This window comes from Limulus polyphemus, unplaced genomic scaffold (genome assembly GCF_000517525.1).
Source record: "Limulus polyphemus unplaced genomic scaffold, Limulus_polyphemus-2.1.2 Scaffold2167, whole genome shotgun sequence".
Lineage (NCBI taxonomy): Eukaryota > Metazoa > Arthropoda > Merostomata > Xiphosura > Limulidae > Limulus > Limulus polyphemus.
Window position 1 is genome coordinate 133,708 of NW_013667777.1, and position 18,924 is coordinate 152,631.

At 32.8% G+C, this 18,924-nt stretch overlaps 1 protein-coding gene across 1 annotated transcript in view; it reads right to left on the reverse strand.

The window, feature by feature from the left end:
- LOC106466142 (zonadhesin-like) overlaps positions 1 to 18,924 on the reverse strand; it is a 91,691-nt gene that overhangs the window by 30,100 nt on the left and 42,667 nt on the right. The window contains exons 3-5 of the mRNA XM_013926384.2: positions 16,429 to 16,593; positions 7,094 to 7,264; positions 3,612 to 3,746 (exon numbers count right to left, since the gene is read on the reverse strand). Of these exons, the coding sequence (XP_013781838.1) occupies positions 3,612 to 3,746; positions 7,094 to 7,264; positions 16,429 to 16,593 (471 nt within the window). The remainder of the gene's footprint in view (positions 1 to 3,611; positions 3,747 to 7,093; positions 7,265 to 16,428; positions 16,594 to 18,924) is intronic.

Sequence of the window (18,924 nt, forward strand, 5' to 3'; positions counted from 1 at the left end):
ACCCAAACTCGAGCGTATTCGAATAGTCAACTATTCGAAGCGCTCGAGTTTTGGGTCTCGTTTTGAAAATATGATTCATTAAAAGATACGATACTTTATCAGTTCTGTTATACATCAATACTTGTTCATGTTATGTTTACTTATCATTGATCTTGGTACTCCGATAAAGTTCTAAAATAAAGTTATATCACCGACTTCAATGTAATTCTATGATACACAGATGCTTATAAACAACTCAAGTAATAATGTTATTTTCCCATAGCCTGGTAGATGTATTAGTGACTGAATCGTTGAAGTTGTTGATCTATAGTAGTTTTACTAGATTAGAAACAAAAACGTCTTGAAAAATCATAAGACTTATGCGACGTTCGGTGCTAAATTATTCATGGCAAATGTAATCGAACATTTGGGCCTAAAATTTTGATATAATCCAAAGCCAATTTATAGTTTAACCTACTTAATTGATTATACTGGCAAACTATAAACTATAATATCCAAGTACAACTTGGAAATTACTGAACTAATAAATGATGAAGATATGATGGTAATAACACTAAACGTTTTGACGTTTGAGTCTCAGATATTACATTTTCTGGAACGTAAAATTTCTAGTTATAAGATACTATCTAAAACAAACTATTATGACCTGATGAAACTGGAACATTTAGTGCTACTTCTAATGTAAAACTTCAAATATTTTCAACATAATTGATGCACAAAAACTGGAAAAGACACTATTTATAATGGTTTCATTTTGAGTTTACTTACTGATTAAGTATATTATATTACAAGTTACAGCTTTTTCAGTAAATAATATTTGTTTTTAGACAAGTCTCAATGGTAAAGAAAAGTTTAATATTTACATTAACATTCAACAATCTAATGTTGCTTTAAATACTAAAACGCTCTTTACCCGTTAAAACTTGTGTACTTGAGAATGATCGCTCCAGTGATCGGAACGTCGTAACCTGTTCTAAAAACCAATATTACTTTCTGTAAAAGCTGTAACTTGCAATATAATAGGATTAATAATACTTTATTTTTTAATTGGAGAATAATGATTATGTATCATTAGAACGTAAAATATGTTCGATCGGTAGTAGAACAAGCCCAGAAGTTTGCCTTATGAAGGTAAAAGCACATTAAGAGCATTAACTCCTCCTAGACGTTTAGACTGCCTTAGTTAATTGCATGTTAAAATTCTAGCAGCTAATCCCTATGCATTCAGTGCTGAAATTTTGCATACGCCTTTCTTAGCACCTGAGGATATGCCTTCTTTGTTGTGGCAGAGCTTTCTCCGACACACAGTTTTTCTTTCATTCATGCGCAAGTTGATGTCAGCTTCCAGTGAGATCAGTTTTCCGTCTAATTAACCCTAAAGATTGAATAGACCTACTGTTAGTCGCAAGACTAGGTAAATGAAAAGGTGTTTTTTAATACTGTGTCCAAATTCAGTTGTTACAATCAGTTATTCATTAAAACTGTACGTTACAAAATTGCTGATTCTAACTAAAATGTCTAATAAAAAGCTAATATTTTTTTCTCTATTGCTCTTACCTTCATTTTACATCACTAGTAGTAACAAATAAAGTAAAAACTTTTCAAAAAATGGAATAAATATAGGGATGGCTACTATCAATCCTTCAAAAACAATGCAAACATGATAGTAGGGATGGCATTTGCATCATTCCTACATAATAGCACAGGCAAGAATTTACATAAAGCAATATACATAACTCTTCAATCACAGTTGAGTTTAATTTATCCTATTTGTATTTGTTAACATTCTACTACACTGTGTGTCTATTCTACTATGTAGGGATGATGTAAATGCCATCCCTACTATCTTCTTTGTATTGCTTTTGAAGGACTGATGTTAGTCATCCCTACATTTACTTCCTTTTTTTGAAATATTTTTTCTTTACTTGTTTACATGTTGTTGTTGTTGTTGTTTTAATGCAGTGTTTCAATAGATATAGGAAAGTTATATTTATAACTGAGTTCTAAATACAATGAAATTCCAAGTGAAATATTCAATGTTTATCTATTATTGGCTGATAATTCCTGTTTCACCCTGTACTAAAGCCTTTTAAAGTAACAGCAAAAAATCTGTAAGAAACCTAACTTCAAGAGGTAATGATAACATCGTTTACACCAGAATTATGGTTTTTCTTAACTACTACTAGTTATTAATAATACTTATAAAAGTGGATACTTCGTTTGAAACTATGTCACCTCAGTGAAATTGGTTCACACCATTGATTTGGTTTTTGAGTTATCATGTAATAAAAAAGAAGCAGAAGAAAGAAAAACAAGAAATTCAAACTTTTTGTTATGATATTTACAGACATTCTCAGAACTTGTGACTCAGTCATTACATATATATATATTGTTATAAAAGGAAACACTGTATAGTAGTGTAAAGTTCTGATGACCTACTGAGGATATATTTAAAATACCTTTTCGATGAACACTTCGAGACATCACTACATGTGCAGTGCTACCGCCTGCCTGATACCCTTGAAAGTAGAGGTGTAAAAATATGACTTTCTTAAATATTTTTGAGTAACAATTAAGGCTTAGCTGATCTGATCACACTGCTAGTCAGAAAGATAAGGAAAGTATTTCACTCCCATTTGCATAACTTATATTTCCATCTAGTATTCTCAACAAACCAAATATTTTAAACTTAGAAACGTAAAAGAGTAAGTGGCAGATCGTAGAAGGAGTAATATTAGTAATAACGTAATGTTTTAAATATCAGTGTGGAATATGCAGTGCTAATACCACTTTTTTAAATGCGTGGAAGATGTTACATTATCAAAGCTTTATTTTTTTAATTTTAAGTGAGGAAATTTTAGTTTTATAACCTCACCCAAAGTGCTTGGTCACGAAGAATGTGAAATGTTTAGTAATTATCACACTTTGAAATATTTCACAGGTGTACCGCAGAAGTCGTTTCTCAGTTAACTCTACATATTTTAAGCTGAAAACGTAGAAGGTTCATTACTGGTAAAACTAAATGTTTTAAGCACAAGAACATGATTCAAATAAAGAAGGTGGAAGGCTTAGTGGCTAATTGTTTTAACCGAGGAAGGTGGAAGGTTTAGCAATTAATTGTTTTGACTGAATAACGTGGAAGGTTTAGCACTTGTTACACTAACGTGGAAGGTTTAGCAACTAGTTGTTTTAGCTGAAGAACGTGGAAGGTTTAGCAATTAGTTGATTCAAATGAAGAAGGTAGGAGGTTTAGTAACTAATTGTTTTAATTGAAGAACGTGGAGGGTTAAGCAACCAATTGTTTTAACCGAAGAAGATGGGAGGTTTAGCAACTAATTGTTTTAACTGAAGTACGTGGAAGGTTTAGCAATTAGTTGATTCAACTGAAGAAGATGGAAGGTTTAGTAACTAATTGTTTTAACCGAAGAACGTGGAACGTTTAGAATTAGTTGATTCAACTGAAGAATGTGGAAGGTTTAGCAAGTAAAACAACTATTTTAACTGAAGAAAGTGGAAGGTTTAGTACTGGTATCAATCAATACATACCATCCTGTTAAACCTGGAACGTTTAATGATACTAACAATCTTCTTCTAAATGGTAGTGAACTTACCTGTCTGGGCTCCAAACATGTGGTACCAGAAGGTAAAGCAGCTGTTGCTATTGTCTGCAGGATAAACTGGAGAATAAAGCCTAGCGGTGTCGTTTTCCTTGCGAGGTGCTGACGCCTCAATATACATATATCGACCTATTAGAAACAACATAATACCACCTTAAGCCAAAATATTTTAAGCATATTAATTGTTTTTAGGGCAAAATATTTGAAACAAATTAACAGTTTTTAGGGCAAAATATTTTCAAAACTAACTTTTTTCCACAAGAACAATTTACTGAGAAGTATAGTAGAATAATTTTGAATCACAATAAATATTTATCTACAATTAGAATAAAAAATATTTTTTATAAAATAGGGTAGTGAATTTTTGAGATGTTTTTACAGGCTTTCAAACGTGCTTTCAAAATATTTGTCTAAAATGTTTCCTAAACATACGTTCACATGAAAATCCCAGCATATCTAATGCCAACATTAAAACGTAACGTGTTTTAGGTGAACATATCATTTGGATTAAGCAATAATGATACGAACGAGTACACACTAAAGGTACAAGAAATAAACGCAGTTGTCATTTACGATAAGTTATAGCTTCATTACAATGATTTTCAGAAAATTACATACGTTCGCATGAAAATCCCAGTATATCTAATGCCAAAATTAAAACGTAACGTGTTTTAGGTGAACATATCATTTGGATTAAGCAATAATGATACGAACGAGTACATACTAAAGGTACAAGAAATAAACGCAGTTGTCATTTACGATAAGTTATAGCTTCATTACAGTGATTTTCAGAACATTTTATGTAAAAAAACGTGCTTATCATTCAGGGGGCAGTGTAAGGAGTACATTGCAAGTTCATAAAAGTTAGTTATTTTAACAATATATATCGTTACCAGCTATTCTATTCGTCATGTCAGTGTCCCCATGTAGTCAGTTGGACGTTTAACCCCCTCAGTTTAAAAATATAAAATAGTTCTGCCTCTTGCGTCGCAGCTTCATGTATCATGATTTGATTTGATTTTTCTTTGTTATATATTCCCTTAGTTCGATCCAAGTTCATTTTAAAACAAACGAATTTATTCTAACTTCGATAACATTCTCTTGGTGGTAGTCAATTTAGGTGGCAACGAATTAATAATAAGACGTTAAAATCAGATTGACTATTGGTAGCTCTTTCCTGATTGGAAATAAACGCTTCCACGACATTTTTAATACTTGAACATCGAGAAAAATCGTAACATATATTTTAAATAATTGTCTGTTTCATCATAAGTTCATTTTATTACTTATTTTGTGATTTAAAATCGCACATTTCTTCCGTTACTGAGTTTATCCTTTTTTTGGGTGCTTTATATACCATAAATATTCCACATCTGAAACATTTTGTACGTTACCATGATTATTCCTCAGCTGAAACATATTTTAAACTAGCACAGACATGCAAAACATTTGCGGCCAAATTAGTATCTTTATTGCAATAGTACTTCTTTAAATACATGATTTCTAAAGTTATACAAAACAGTTCTAATCGCAGACAGTAAAATCTATAATTCAACTTGTCTTAGTCCTAACGTTAGTTAAGACTTTATTAAGTACGGCCCATATCTGATGAAGAGATAAATTAACGCTGTAACTTGTGTGCGTTTTTTGCTTTAGTTAAGTTAGGGCTAAACCTTACCGCACTTAATACTATCAATAAATAATATTCTAATATTATTGTACGACCTAACTTTAGACATTTTTAAAAACTTTGATAAGCTAATAATATGTTGTATAAAATGTCTATTAAAGTGTATTTATGTCATTTGTGGCGTAACTCGACGATTTAACAAAGATACGTTTTCAAAATGTGAAAAAGGTGCAATTTTTGGTACATTTTAGTCCAAATATATCTTTAATTTTCGACCAATCGTAGACTAATTGACAGGAAGCCAAACTACTTAAATTACGTAATAAGTTGCTATGACATCAGTGCGCGACCAAGAGACAGACAGATTGACAGATACACACTGTGTTTTATTGTATTAAATTACCATGAGTACTCCTCGCCTAAAACATATTGTACATTACTCTGAGCCCTAAATTATTCCTCACTTCAACTATATTGTACATTATCATAAAGATTCCTTATATGTAAAATATATTAAAATACCACAAATATTCCTCACCTAAAACATATTGTACATTACCCTGAGCCCTAAATTATTCCTCACTTCAACTATATTGTACATTATCATAAATATTCCTTATATGTAAAATATATTAAAATACCACAAATATTCCTCACCTAAAACATATTGTACATTACCCTGAGCCCTAAATTATTCCTCACTTCAACTATATTGTACATTATCATAAATATTCCTTATATGTAAAATATATTAAAATACCACAAATATTCTTCACCTAAAACATATTGTACATTACCCTGAGCCCTAAATTATTCCTCACTTCAACCTTATTGTATATTATAATAAGTATTACTTATCTGAAAGATGTATTAAAATACCACAAATATTCCCCATCTTATGCATTTCGACACAATTCTTCAATGAAATTTATGTTGCTATCGATTGAGCACCTATTACATAAAGTGTGAATAAAAATGTAGGTTATTATTAAAAACACGTTTCCGCACAAACACTCTGGAGCAAGACATTATAAACAAATTAACAGATCATTAGGCTTAATAATTTTAAATCTAATCTAGAATATGTTGAGGCAGCTCTTAGCTTTTTGCAAACCATTATTAGAAGGAAGTGCCCTTAGTTACAATCCTATTATTATTCCAACATTACCAATAAATATCTATCATGCATCTAAATTATTTTTTTTACTTCTTGAAACATAATCAACTGGGTTTTAGTTTTACATAAATCCAAAAATATCCTAATTACAATATGCATTTTGCAATTTACTCCAAGTTGTTTTAATCACAAAAAAAGCTTTTCTCAGCTAGAAATTAATCATCCATAATTTCAACTATTAGTTCAGTATTGCTTCATTGAAACTTGCAATTAACTTATAATACCTGTGATAATAATGAGTTTAATCATGTCATTTGTGTCTTTATTTTCAATTTATCATCATACGTGTTCAACTAATTTTTGGTTATTTTCTTCTGTAACTTATAGACGTGATTACTTATCATCTTTACAAGTTATTTTCAACCACAGGGTTCCAAAAAGTCAAATATTTTCTTTATTAAAACGCACAACAATTGAGCAAACATGTTTTTAAGTTATAAAAAAATTTGTTTCTTTAATTTGATGTTTTCGAGAGAAGATTGTATATGTCAACTCCTTCGTGTTCAGCACCTGAAGGATCGTATAACACCTTTACGATACAGTATACGTGTATGTCAAATCCTTCGTGTTCAGCACCTGAAGGATCGTATAACACCTTTACGATACAGTATATGTGTTCGTACGAGATCCGACTTCTGAGAAACTCAGTAGATATTTATAGTCCTTTACCTGCTTTTCCTGGACCGAGTGTGTGGTCAAAAGATGGTCCAGTACCCACATGACCGGAAGGCGTACCAAACTGATGTTGCTTCCAGTCAAAATCATGCTGAGGGTCGTGTGTCCAGTCACATAAAGACGCGTCCTCGAAGTCGCAGAACAATGGAGAATTGTCCGAGGCCACTGAAAGGTAAGAAGAAATCAAGTTATTGGTCAGTTAATATGATTTGCCTGTTATAAACGTAGTCTACAACCAGAGTTAAGCTGGTTAAACACTACGAAAAACACTATTAAACACATACAGAATCAATAAAATAACATAACGACTGTTACGTCTATATATATATATAAGCATTGTTCCTCGACTTATCCAATCAAAACAGACTCTTTGTTCAGAACTAACTAAGAACCAGGTAATTTCTTACAAAATCTTGAGATGCATACAGCTAAGATATTTGGTAGGCCACGTGGCAATTGAGATAAGTCAGGTTATGGGGCTGAATATCTACTCTATACCAGATATAGGCAAAACAGTAACAATTGTTGTCATGTTTAAAAGCCTATACAATCACCTAAGTCTAGTTACTTTTTATTATTAATATCTTATTAGATACAGTTACTAATAAGTTTATTCCTATTGCTAATTTGCTGATGAGAATCCTAGCGACTGGAAACCTTTATAAAAAAAAAGATAAATAAACACGATCGAATCCCAGCTTCAGCCACCAAATATAATCCTTCTCAGAAGTTCCCTGAAGACTGCAACTGAAACTTAAGACATAAAGAATTTAGTATCTCATTAAGTAAGAACAATAGTAACAAATTTGTCATTATACTTAGGTGATTGTTAAGACTGCTAACTATGACAATGAGCGATATCCGACCGCCAGAACCTTTCCGAAAGTGCTTAAAATATTAAAGATTGCTGTTCTGTATATCGTGTATAAAAATTATGCTTGACGAGCTAATAAGGACTTTTCAAGTGTTTTCTACAGCAACTGGTATTGAGTGAGGTTCATAGCAAACATGTTGGGGGGTTTTTGTTGTTGTTGCTTTATTACTAGAAGAATTATATGTTGTCATATTTTAACTGTACAATTCCCTAAGAATATCATTTTATCATCATTCTTGTTTACTCTGATATCAGACTTGTTTCCAAAAGCAAGTAAGAAAACGAGTTCCATGTTTTTTGTGAATACAACTTTAACGTTTTATCAAAATTATAAAAAAAGCTAGATAACATTTGGTTTTTGTATAGGACTGTAAGGTAGCGTGATGTCTTTGTTGTAAGATGGTTTAAATCATTATGCACTAAGAATGAATAACTAAATTTTTCTACAAAAAGTAACAGATTAATAATCTCTGATTTTGTTGGTTGTTGGTGGAAATAACTAATTCGTGTTATCAGCAAAAACATGGGATGTGTTAGCGCTTAGAAACGATAACAGAAATGGGCTTGATAAAGCACTAAACTATCCAGAATCGATAAAAAGAAAATTCACTTTTCATTAATCTGATTATAGTTCTGCGTTATTGCAGCATTTCAAAAAAAAATGTAGAAAAAAATCCAAAACTTATATTGCTCTGTTCAATGTCTTAAAATATCTCAAAATATACCTTTTATCAGTCCTCCTTTCATATATGCTAGTGATCTGGAAGTTTATAAACTGAAGCGAATTTTTCAAAGCTAATTCACTGAAAAAAAAAATCTCGAAATCCTACCTGATTTTATTATAATCTTACTTACGAAGATTAAAATGCAGTTGGGTAGTCTCGCCTTTAACACTAGTTTTGGCTGCAAACCCAATAAGTGTCACTACTTTCATAAAAAGTAAAAACAAAACAAAAAGTTTTAAAATCTGAACAGCTAGTCTGTTTTCTTTCTCTCTTCTAGGCAGAGCTAAAATCTGAACAACTAAGTCTGTTCCCTATCTCCCTTATAGGTAGCGCTAAAATCTGAACAACTAAGTCTGTTCTCTTCCTCCCTTCTAGGTAACACTAAAATCTGAACAGCTAGTCTGCTCTCTTTCTTCCTTCTAGGTAACACTAACATCTGAACAGCTAGTCTGCTCTCTTTTTTCCTTATAGGTAAAACTAAAATCTGAACAGCTAGTCTGCTGTCTTTCTTCCTTCCAGATAGCACTAATTAGTTGAAACACTGGCACAAAGGAGGATCGGTGAGCATAAGTCTTTACAATTAATTCTGAAGTAGAATTATAAAAATGAATGGTAAAACAGTAAGCAATAACTAACTTCACGAATATGCCCAATATTCAAAATGGTTACGTGCTATTTGATGACCCACTTAATGTTTAGGCTATGGGAATACCTAAAACATGTTTTTATGTCTTTAATCCACTTGTTACGTTGATGAACTTAACAGAAGCCATTCGAGAACATGCAGCCATGTTCGATATTGGAAAACTTCATTCAGCTGTTTATCGCGTCATTCCAAAGATCAGAGATATCCTTGACATGGGTTGTTGCTACAATGAGCAAATATGGCGCCCTCTAGAGTCCATTACAAATAAGAACTAGTTCACGTTTCCCATGGTTTCATTGGTATGTCCACTAAGAATTATAATTATTGCGCCATAGTATAGTATAGTTTTCATTTTATTAATGTTCGAACACACCGAGAACCTCTATAAGATCCCTTGGTTTATATTTCTAGTTATAGTCTGCTTGTTCTTGTCCCAGTATACTTTCCAAAGTTATTATAAATATATGTAAATATTCTTTTAAAATACAAAACTAATAAAATTATGCATAAATGTAAAATAGGGTTTTTACTACGTAAATCATTGTTGCTAGAAGCCATATCTACCTTTGTAAAAAAATGTATGTTATTTTATTGAAGGCAGCTAGTCATCACCACCCACCGCCAACTCTTGGGCTACTCTTTTACCAACGAATAGTGGAATTGACCGTCACATTATAACGCCCCCACGGCTGAAAGGGCGAGCATGTTTGGTGTGAGGGGGATTCGAACCCGCGACCCTCTGATTGGGAGTCGAGCGCCCTAACCACCTGACCATGCCGGGCCCAATCAATAATGTTTTCTCATATCTCCGTTAGTCTTCCTAGAATGACGGTAATTGTATAATACATCAATTATTCAAATAACTAATTTTCGTCAGAGTGACCATTTTCTCATATTTGCACTGCTTTTCTAGCATTTTCGATTATTTTATCAGTTCGTAATATTTTCTCTTTTCTACTCAGGTAGTTGAATACTTGAGATAAAATTTTATATTTTTTTTTGTAACAAACAACCAAAGAAATTCTATAATTTCTTACATTTCTGTAATCGTTTTCTAACTATATTAATCTTAATAGAAATACAAGTACATACTCAGACTCAATTAAACTTTCAAATACAAGTTTTCATATATGTTATTTCCCCGAAAGGGTGCCTAAAACCGCCTGGAGGGGTCACCTGTTTTAACCACTGGCACCACTATACGCTAGTTTATTGTCTGTCAGTCAGTAAGTATACACTAAAATGACATCACATACGGGACGCTTAACGTTGCAATTTGTACTTTCGTGGCGTCAGTAAAAGGTGCGCATGCCATGAATCATGAGAAGAATTATGCACTCTGTAGGCTACAACACAACATGACATGTGAACTTCAAGGGCAAGAAATCAAAATATCTGTTACTCTTAATTTTGGGGCCCGGCACGGCCAGGTGATTAGGGCACTCGAGTCGCAATCTGCGGGTCGCGGGTTCGAATCCCCGTCACACCAAACATGATCGTCCTTTCAACCGTGGGGGCGTTATAATGTGACGGTCAATCCCATTATTCGTTGGCAAAAGAGTAGCCCAAGAGTTAGCGGTGGGTGGTGATGACTAGCTGCCTTCTCTCTAGTCTTACACTTCTAAATTAGGGACGGCTAGCGCAGATAGCCCTCGTGTAGCTTTGCGCGAAATTCAAAAACAAACGAACTTAATTTTGGTTTTATTTTCTCTTGAAACAGAACACTTTCGGAAACTCTGCAGAAGTATGTCTAGCCTAATATTGTAATGCTCTATTTTTTGAGCACAATATAACATAATTGGTAACACTCTCAAACTACAGAACATCCAGATCCAAAGGATGTGACAAACATGTACCTAATTTCTATGGATGTGGTAAATATATTTTTTTAATGTTAATCAAAATCAGTATTCAGTTTCGTGGAACAAATCGTCTTGAACAGTTTTACATACAAATAATTTAAAGACAACAAGGGACTTGTTGGTCTACCTAGGCCATTCCATCCACAAAACTAATCTTTAAAATGAGTGTAAAACACTCAAGACCAGCCTTTATCATTCAAATATTTATTAAGGCTTCCCTTAAACTAACTGCATCCAATACACACGAAGGCATTCCATTCCAAAAGCCAGTTATCCTGTTATGAAAATAAAGCTGTCTCAGCTGAAGACTTCTACCCTGCCATAATTTATATTTGTGTCTCCTAAGTCCTACCATTCTCACCATTAAGTACGAAAAAAAAGATGATGCATCAACACTATGGATTCCCTTAACAATCTTAAATTTCTTAGTCAGATCACCTCTAACTCTTCCCTTTTCAAGAGAAAACAGTTTCATATATCTAAACTCGCCTCCTATGATAATCTTTTCATCCCAAGTGAATCGTAATTTGTTTCAGACTGAGCAATTCAAATTCGAAACGAGACAGAAATAATTGTATCAACCGTTGGTATATATTTTTTTTAAAAAAAAGAGAGAGATTATGAATAAAACCAGTAAATAGCATATCGTTTTGGAAACTATTGTACAGTAGGAAAGTATATAGAACAATATATTTTTTAACAAACATTTATCAATTCCTTAATAAATGTGTTTACTGTTATCTTAACATCAGTGCGTAGAGTTTGTCTTATATTTATTTTACGTTTGTTCCCTTGTTATTAATCTATGTTAATGTTGGTTCTGGTACATTTAAACTTTAGGTTCAAGAAAATCAATACTACATTGTGGAAATCGGTTACTGTTGTGAAGCTGTGAATGTACGTATGAAGCAATTGATTGTATTTTTTTCAACGTGAATAAATTCGTTGAGAAACAGTTCTCAGGATTTTTTAAACTACTTTCTAATAGAATGAATTAGACACTAATACGCTATAGAGTTAAAGTTGAGATTCATAAAAATGTAGTAGCCAGAGAAACATACAACTGTTCCTGAGCACTCAAGTATGAACTTGACCCACATTACCAGAACATTAATATCTACATATATATTTAAAGAGTTAGCAGTCAAAGAGATATATTGATGTTCTTGAGTACTTAAGTATGAACTTGACCTCCATTACCAAAACATTAATATCTAAATATCTATTTAAGAGTTAGCAGTCAAAGAGATATATTGATTTTCTTGAGTACTTAAGTATGAACTTGACCCACATTATCAGACACAATGATATTTCCCTAAAAAAAACTATTTAATGACAGTCATTATATAATTATTTCGAAATATGGTTACAACTTTAAACACGTTTAGAGCAGTATGAACCTTCTTGTTCTTTGCCTAGACAATTGTCACATGTTATAACCACGTTAAAAGCCTAAACTGGCGAAACATAAAACCTGAACAAAATATAGAATTGAAAACCTCTTTTTTTCACACAACTCTGATTTACATTGTGTACTGACTAAAACTACTGAAAGGAAATGATAATTTAAATTTTGATCAATTTTCACCTTAGTTTCTATTGCTATATTTGTTTAAATTCTCCTACGAATATAGATGTATTTTCCATTTAAAAAAATATTTGTAAATATTGGACTTAATGTCTAAAAGTACTTGTTTTCTATGTAGTTCTTGAGATTTCCTTCACATTTAAGGTGCGTGCATTCCTATTTTTAAATAATGACTGTACTTGACCAGTGAGGACTTCCGGGAAATGCTGCAGCTCGCGGTATGACCATAGTTACAGGACATGAGATAAATGAGCAGGAAGTTTCCATGGTTCTGAAAGCATGATCTGAAGGTTTTTTTCCTATCATTCTTACAGTATAGGGAAGGAGGCTGTAATAACCATTCCTAAAAATTGTATGGAAGACTTCAGGATTCATATAATTCCTTCAAAACAGATCTACAGTAGCCTTAGGAAATTCCATAACTGCAATATAACAATCACCCTACTTATGATCTTCTCGATTTACAAAAAAATAAAGCAAAGCATTCTCTTCCTTACTATAAAAATGTGTTTGTGTAAAACTTCATGTCTAACATACTTATGAATGGTTTTAGTTACAGAAGATATTCTACTGTCAATGCAATGCGTTATCTCCACGTTTTGTCTTCATGTCTAACATACTTATGAATAGTTTTAGTTACAGAAAATATTCTATTGTCAATGCAATGCATTATCTCCAGAAAAAAAATATATGATTAAGAAAAATTAAAGAAATTTATAAAATAGATATTATAATTTGAGTATATCTAGTTCGTAAGCTTAGATCAATGTTTTATAAGAAACTAAGACTTGCCTTCAACATACGCACTATGTTATCAAAAGTACGATAACGATTATCTCAAACTAACAAATGCTCACATACAATGTTTTATCATGTGAAATCTATTGTATAGTCTATACAGAGCTTATATTTTTTTAGCAGGTGGCAGATGAAGTCGAGATGTCTTGAGGAAAGGGGCTCATGGGCCTTCAAAGAGGAATGATTACGGGATGCAGTATTGGTTATATCAATGTCGGGGACATTTCAGCTCGCCAATCATGCCCAAATTACTGTGTGGACAATATGCTGAAGAAATTTTAAAAACCGAAAAACTTACTAGTGTGAAACATTGGCCTGGCCAACTAAATTTAATCATATTTTGATCCATTGAAACTCTGAAATGTGTTTTGAAACAAAATGGCATATAATTCATCATGCACAACATTAATGAGAGCGGAAACAGCACTGTGCAAATAGATTTTATGGACGGGCTGCAACCCATAAGCCTTTCATTACAGAGCGAATGCACAATGTCAGTTCTCACGATGCCTTTAGTGTTGAAATTTAGGTGAAATAAATTGGAAAGGCATTTCTAGAGCGTTGAAAACCACTACTTTACTGTTTGCTTGAGATTGACGGGTTGGGTTTCGATTAAAGCCTGAAAAACTCTTTTGATAATTACTATTGTGCTAAAGTAGGTGGGAGAGTATCAAGGTGTGTTTCAGGTTTAGATGGTTTAAACTTAATCCTTGTTCCAAAGTAGGTGGGAAAGTATCAGAGTGTAGGTCAGGTTTAGATGGTTTAAACTTAATCCTTTTTCCAAAGTAGATGTGAAAATTTCAGAGTGTAGGCCAGGTTTAGATGGTTTAAACTTAATCCTTGTGCTAAAGTAGGCGAGAAAGTATCAGGGTGTAGGCCAGGTTTAGATGGCTTAAACTTAATTCCATAGTCATAGTAACTAGAAACATAAATGTCTTGATGTTAACTGGTATTAGTAGTCCATTGGGGCGCCCCCAAGGGAGCACTCGAAGAACCGGCAGGGGGCGCGCAACTATGACTATGGGATAAATACCAAAAGTTGTTAAAATTTTACCACCTATGAAAATTCTAATAAACTCAATGTATAGATCTAACGGTTCTGGAACAAACTGTTAAGCCTAGTTAATAACTATATTGTTTAATCAGCAAAGTTGTCTTCACTCTCAGAATTTTCATTTCTTTAAGCTAAATATTTTAATGAAGGCGAGTCTTTCAAATAAAGAGTTTGAAAATCGATGCAGGAACTGGTATATAATGTTGCTAATATGTAAGATTAATGCTGTTGGATTTCCAAAAATTCTGGATTTAAGCTGATATTTTGGAAAAAAAAACGTTTATATGATGAAATCGATAATAGTAATCTGTGCAGCAGATTCACCAAATGCTTGAAGAGCGTAAAAGCGTGCTTCTTTATCTTCCACGACGTCAAGCCTAATATGAAGTATGAGCGAGTACACGTGCAAGTTACAAGACAAACACATTACTTAGTATGTGACATGTCACTGCATAAGTGATTATTCTTCTTGAACAAAATAATTACTTAATTTTCAAAGCAGGAATTATCAATTAACAACAAACCTTTTACCTCGTGTTGTCTCTTTATACTTAGATTAATCCTTCTTTTATTTTTTATTTTTAAAAAGGTTAAAAAAATCTACTAATTGATTTTTTTTTGTTATTGAAAATGAATCTCAGAAAAGAGTTTATTGTAAGTGAAATAGCAAAATAATGTTGATATAAAACACTAAACGTTGGTGATTATATATGATGATAAACCAACTTTGACTGCCAGTAAAAGATCTGCAGGATATGACTAGTGATAGACAATTCGTATACGATACATATAAACAAACACGCTGGTTGGTAACGTAGGGTCTATAGAAAGTGATTGTATATGTATGATATATATAAGCAAAGAATAATTATAGACAATTTTCCACTACGACGAATGATAGTTGATAGTTTACGGAAGACGATTGTAACAAACGACCTCAAGCAAATGGTAAATAACTGGTAATGAGCGATCAATGGACAATGATTGGTGATCGAAGGCATGTAGACAAAACCTGTTAATTGAGGATTTATGTAAAATGTTTGAATACAGAAGATTTTTGATAAATGAGCGAGAAATAGATGATGTACGGAAAGTGGTTGATAATGAAGGATTTACAGACAAGATCTGGTATTGAAAGATCTGCATCCAGTGACAGGTGGTGAATATTATATATGTAATGACTGTTGGTGGTCAATATACACATTATAAGAAATACTGAAAGGTCTATAATGACTGTTTATAACTGATCGACTGATAATAACTGATCAATAATTAGTGAATGATGATTACTGTCATTGAAAAGATGGAAAAGAATCAGTTGTATATAATAATCAACTGAGTAAGAAACTTAAAACAATACTAGAAACTCAGACTTTGTTTATGTATATATATATATATATATATAATTTTAGAAAAGCTGAACGAAAAATTCTGATAACTGTAAACATTCTACAGTGCCGTACACTAAAACAAAAGTGTGAAATCACATTTGTATTAATGTGAAGCGCGGCTACAAGACCTACACTCTTCATAAGAACGTATTACCTATTTTTGACCTTTTATCTCCCTAAAAAAAGAATGAAAACTCACCCCTATAACTTACACCATAATATTCTAATGTTGAAACAAAACCTAATCACACCTTTTGTTCTTAGAGCATTGTTTAAATTAATACTGATGCTTTTATGTTTTTATTCATTAAAGATATATATACATATTACGCCTTAAGCAAGCGAGAAATATTGAAAACGTCTAGCCAGTAAACTTAGGGAAACTACTTACCAACACATAAAGGTACAGTGTCATTCCACTGGGATCCATCACAATAAAGGCTGAGCGATCCATCAACACGATAACCTGGATTACAATCAAACTTCGTCAATGCTCCTCCGTATAGTTCTAGAATTTGGCCATTAGGTGGCGCATCCAAGTCCTCACATCCTGCCCCTGAGGGAAACAAATATTCTTAATTTTTGTCAAATGTACAAATGTGTTTCAGAAATGCAAGTTTGAGTTATAAAACTACAAAAACTCTCACTTAGGATCCAATTTATCATCTAATCCAAATTTATTTATTAGCAACTAAATCATATTGTTTTTGCAGTAACTACATAATTACTACCGTTGCTGCACATTAAAAATTCAGTGTACTAACGTTTAAGTTCTATGATAACAGCTAATGGAAATAATGAAAACATTTACGCCCTTCAGTGGCACAGCGGTATATCTGCGGACTTACAACGCTAGAATCCGGGTTTCGATACCCGTGGTGGGCAAAGCCCAGATAGCCCATTGTATAGCTTTGTGCTTTATTACAAACAAACAAACGAAAACATTTAAGTTGGTAAAAATCTACTTTTTTTGCAAAAGACATTTTAAAAACACATTTTTGAATTCGTTTTGTAGTTACATTGTGTTACATCGGATTTTATAAATACAAATTAAGCTCAAAAATTACCAATGTGGTTAAAAATATGCAAGAAAAAGAAAAAAGCAAACAAGTAAAGAGCATGTAGAATCAAAGTTGTTCCTATCATAGAGGGCAGCACTGTTCTACTGTATTGGTTTGGTTTGAATTTCGCACAAAGCTACTCGAGGGCTCTCTGAGCTAGCCGTCCCTAATTTATCAGTGATAAACAAGAGGGAAAGCAGCTAGTCAACACCACCCAACGCCAACTCTTGGGCTACTCTTTTATCAGCGAATATTGGGATTAACCGTCACATTATAATGTCCACACAGCTGAAAGGGCAAGCATGTTTGGTGACGGGGATTCGAACCCCAATTCATAGATTGAGAGTCGAGCGCCCTAACCACCAGGCCATTCTACTGTAAGACAATCAGATATTCCCCATGTTCAGCGTTATTGTTATACGAACTCAATGCTTTTTAAACCTGAACGAAGGTGTAAGATTGACAGGTATATTCATATAACAATACATAAAATGTATCTTGTTCATCATGCCCTAAAGATCAAGTTCGAACGGCTTATACTGCTGGTGGTAGAAAAGATAACAACGTTCTCAAAATCAATGTAGAAAAAAAAAACATAATTTGAAGATCTTTTTAGCATTCAATGTGATTTTGCCAATACCTTTTGAAATATGACAAAAAGTGTGAGTTTCATAGGAAAAAAAACAGCAAATTTATTTCAAAGTAGTAAGTTACCTCAATTTATTGATTTGTGAACTGCACAACCGAGAAAAAAACAGAATTTATATTGGTTAAAATAGTACTTGCGGATTGTTAATGGTATAGTATTAAGAAATAAACGTTCAATATTATTTTGAAGTGTTGTGTTACACAGTATTGATACATGACATATATCTAGATGGCCTATATTAGAGATGGATAATTGCTTTCTTTCACACATAGCCATATTATCTTCTGTACAGGGCCCGTCTCAAAGCCTACAAAGAATATGCAAGCAATATAAAACCACAATAGTTCAGAATCCCCATTACAATACGATCGTAATTGGTGCATAACAAACCTCTTACAGAACCAACTTAGAGGAGGAAACATCATTTAGAACATCCCTCATGAGAGTGTACTCACTACATTGCAGAAACGAAAAAAAAACAATAAAAGTCAGAATTCAGGAGAATAATAGGCATACAAGAGTTTGTAATCCTGATTTCTCTCTGAAAATTAAATAATACAAAAAATTATGAAAATATGAAGTTATGAAATATGAACCTCACACGAGCGAACTGGAGATAAAAGAAGGCTTCTACTTCCACCCAATTGATAACACAGTTAATCTAGTATGGAAGTCAGCAAACCTTTACACCCCTTTTAAAACCATTCAAATAGTTAGATGATTAGTGTGGAGACCCCGGTGTAGCGGATAACACCAAGTCGTCCTTTATGACAAAATACCCCCGGTCGAATCCTCGTCTACTACAACCACAAACAACCTTTTTCAGGACTTCCCTGAAGACGACAGTTGATACGTAGGATATCACCTGATAATATAAAAAAATAAATGATTTATAATTTGACTTATAGGATTGTTTAAGCCACTAAATGTAACAACTGATGATTAGTGTTTTGCTTTTTCTTAGCATCACGTGTACTAAAACGTTAAGATTTAATCTAGTTCAACAAGATAGTGCTGAGAATTCGATGACGAGGAACCCACTTTGAGACTAATAATGCTTGGAGACGGCTTGAATGGGTAATGAAGAAAAACTTTAATATAAGTCTAACATATCCGAAAATGACAAAACCTTGTCGAAACGTTGTTCATTTTCTGTTATGTTAAACTTATATTAAAG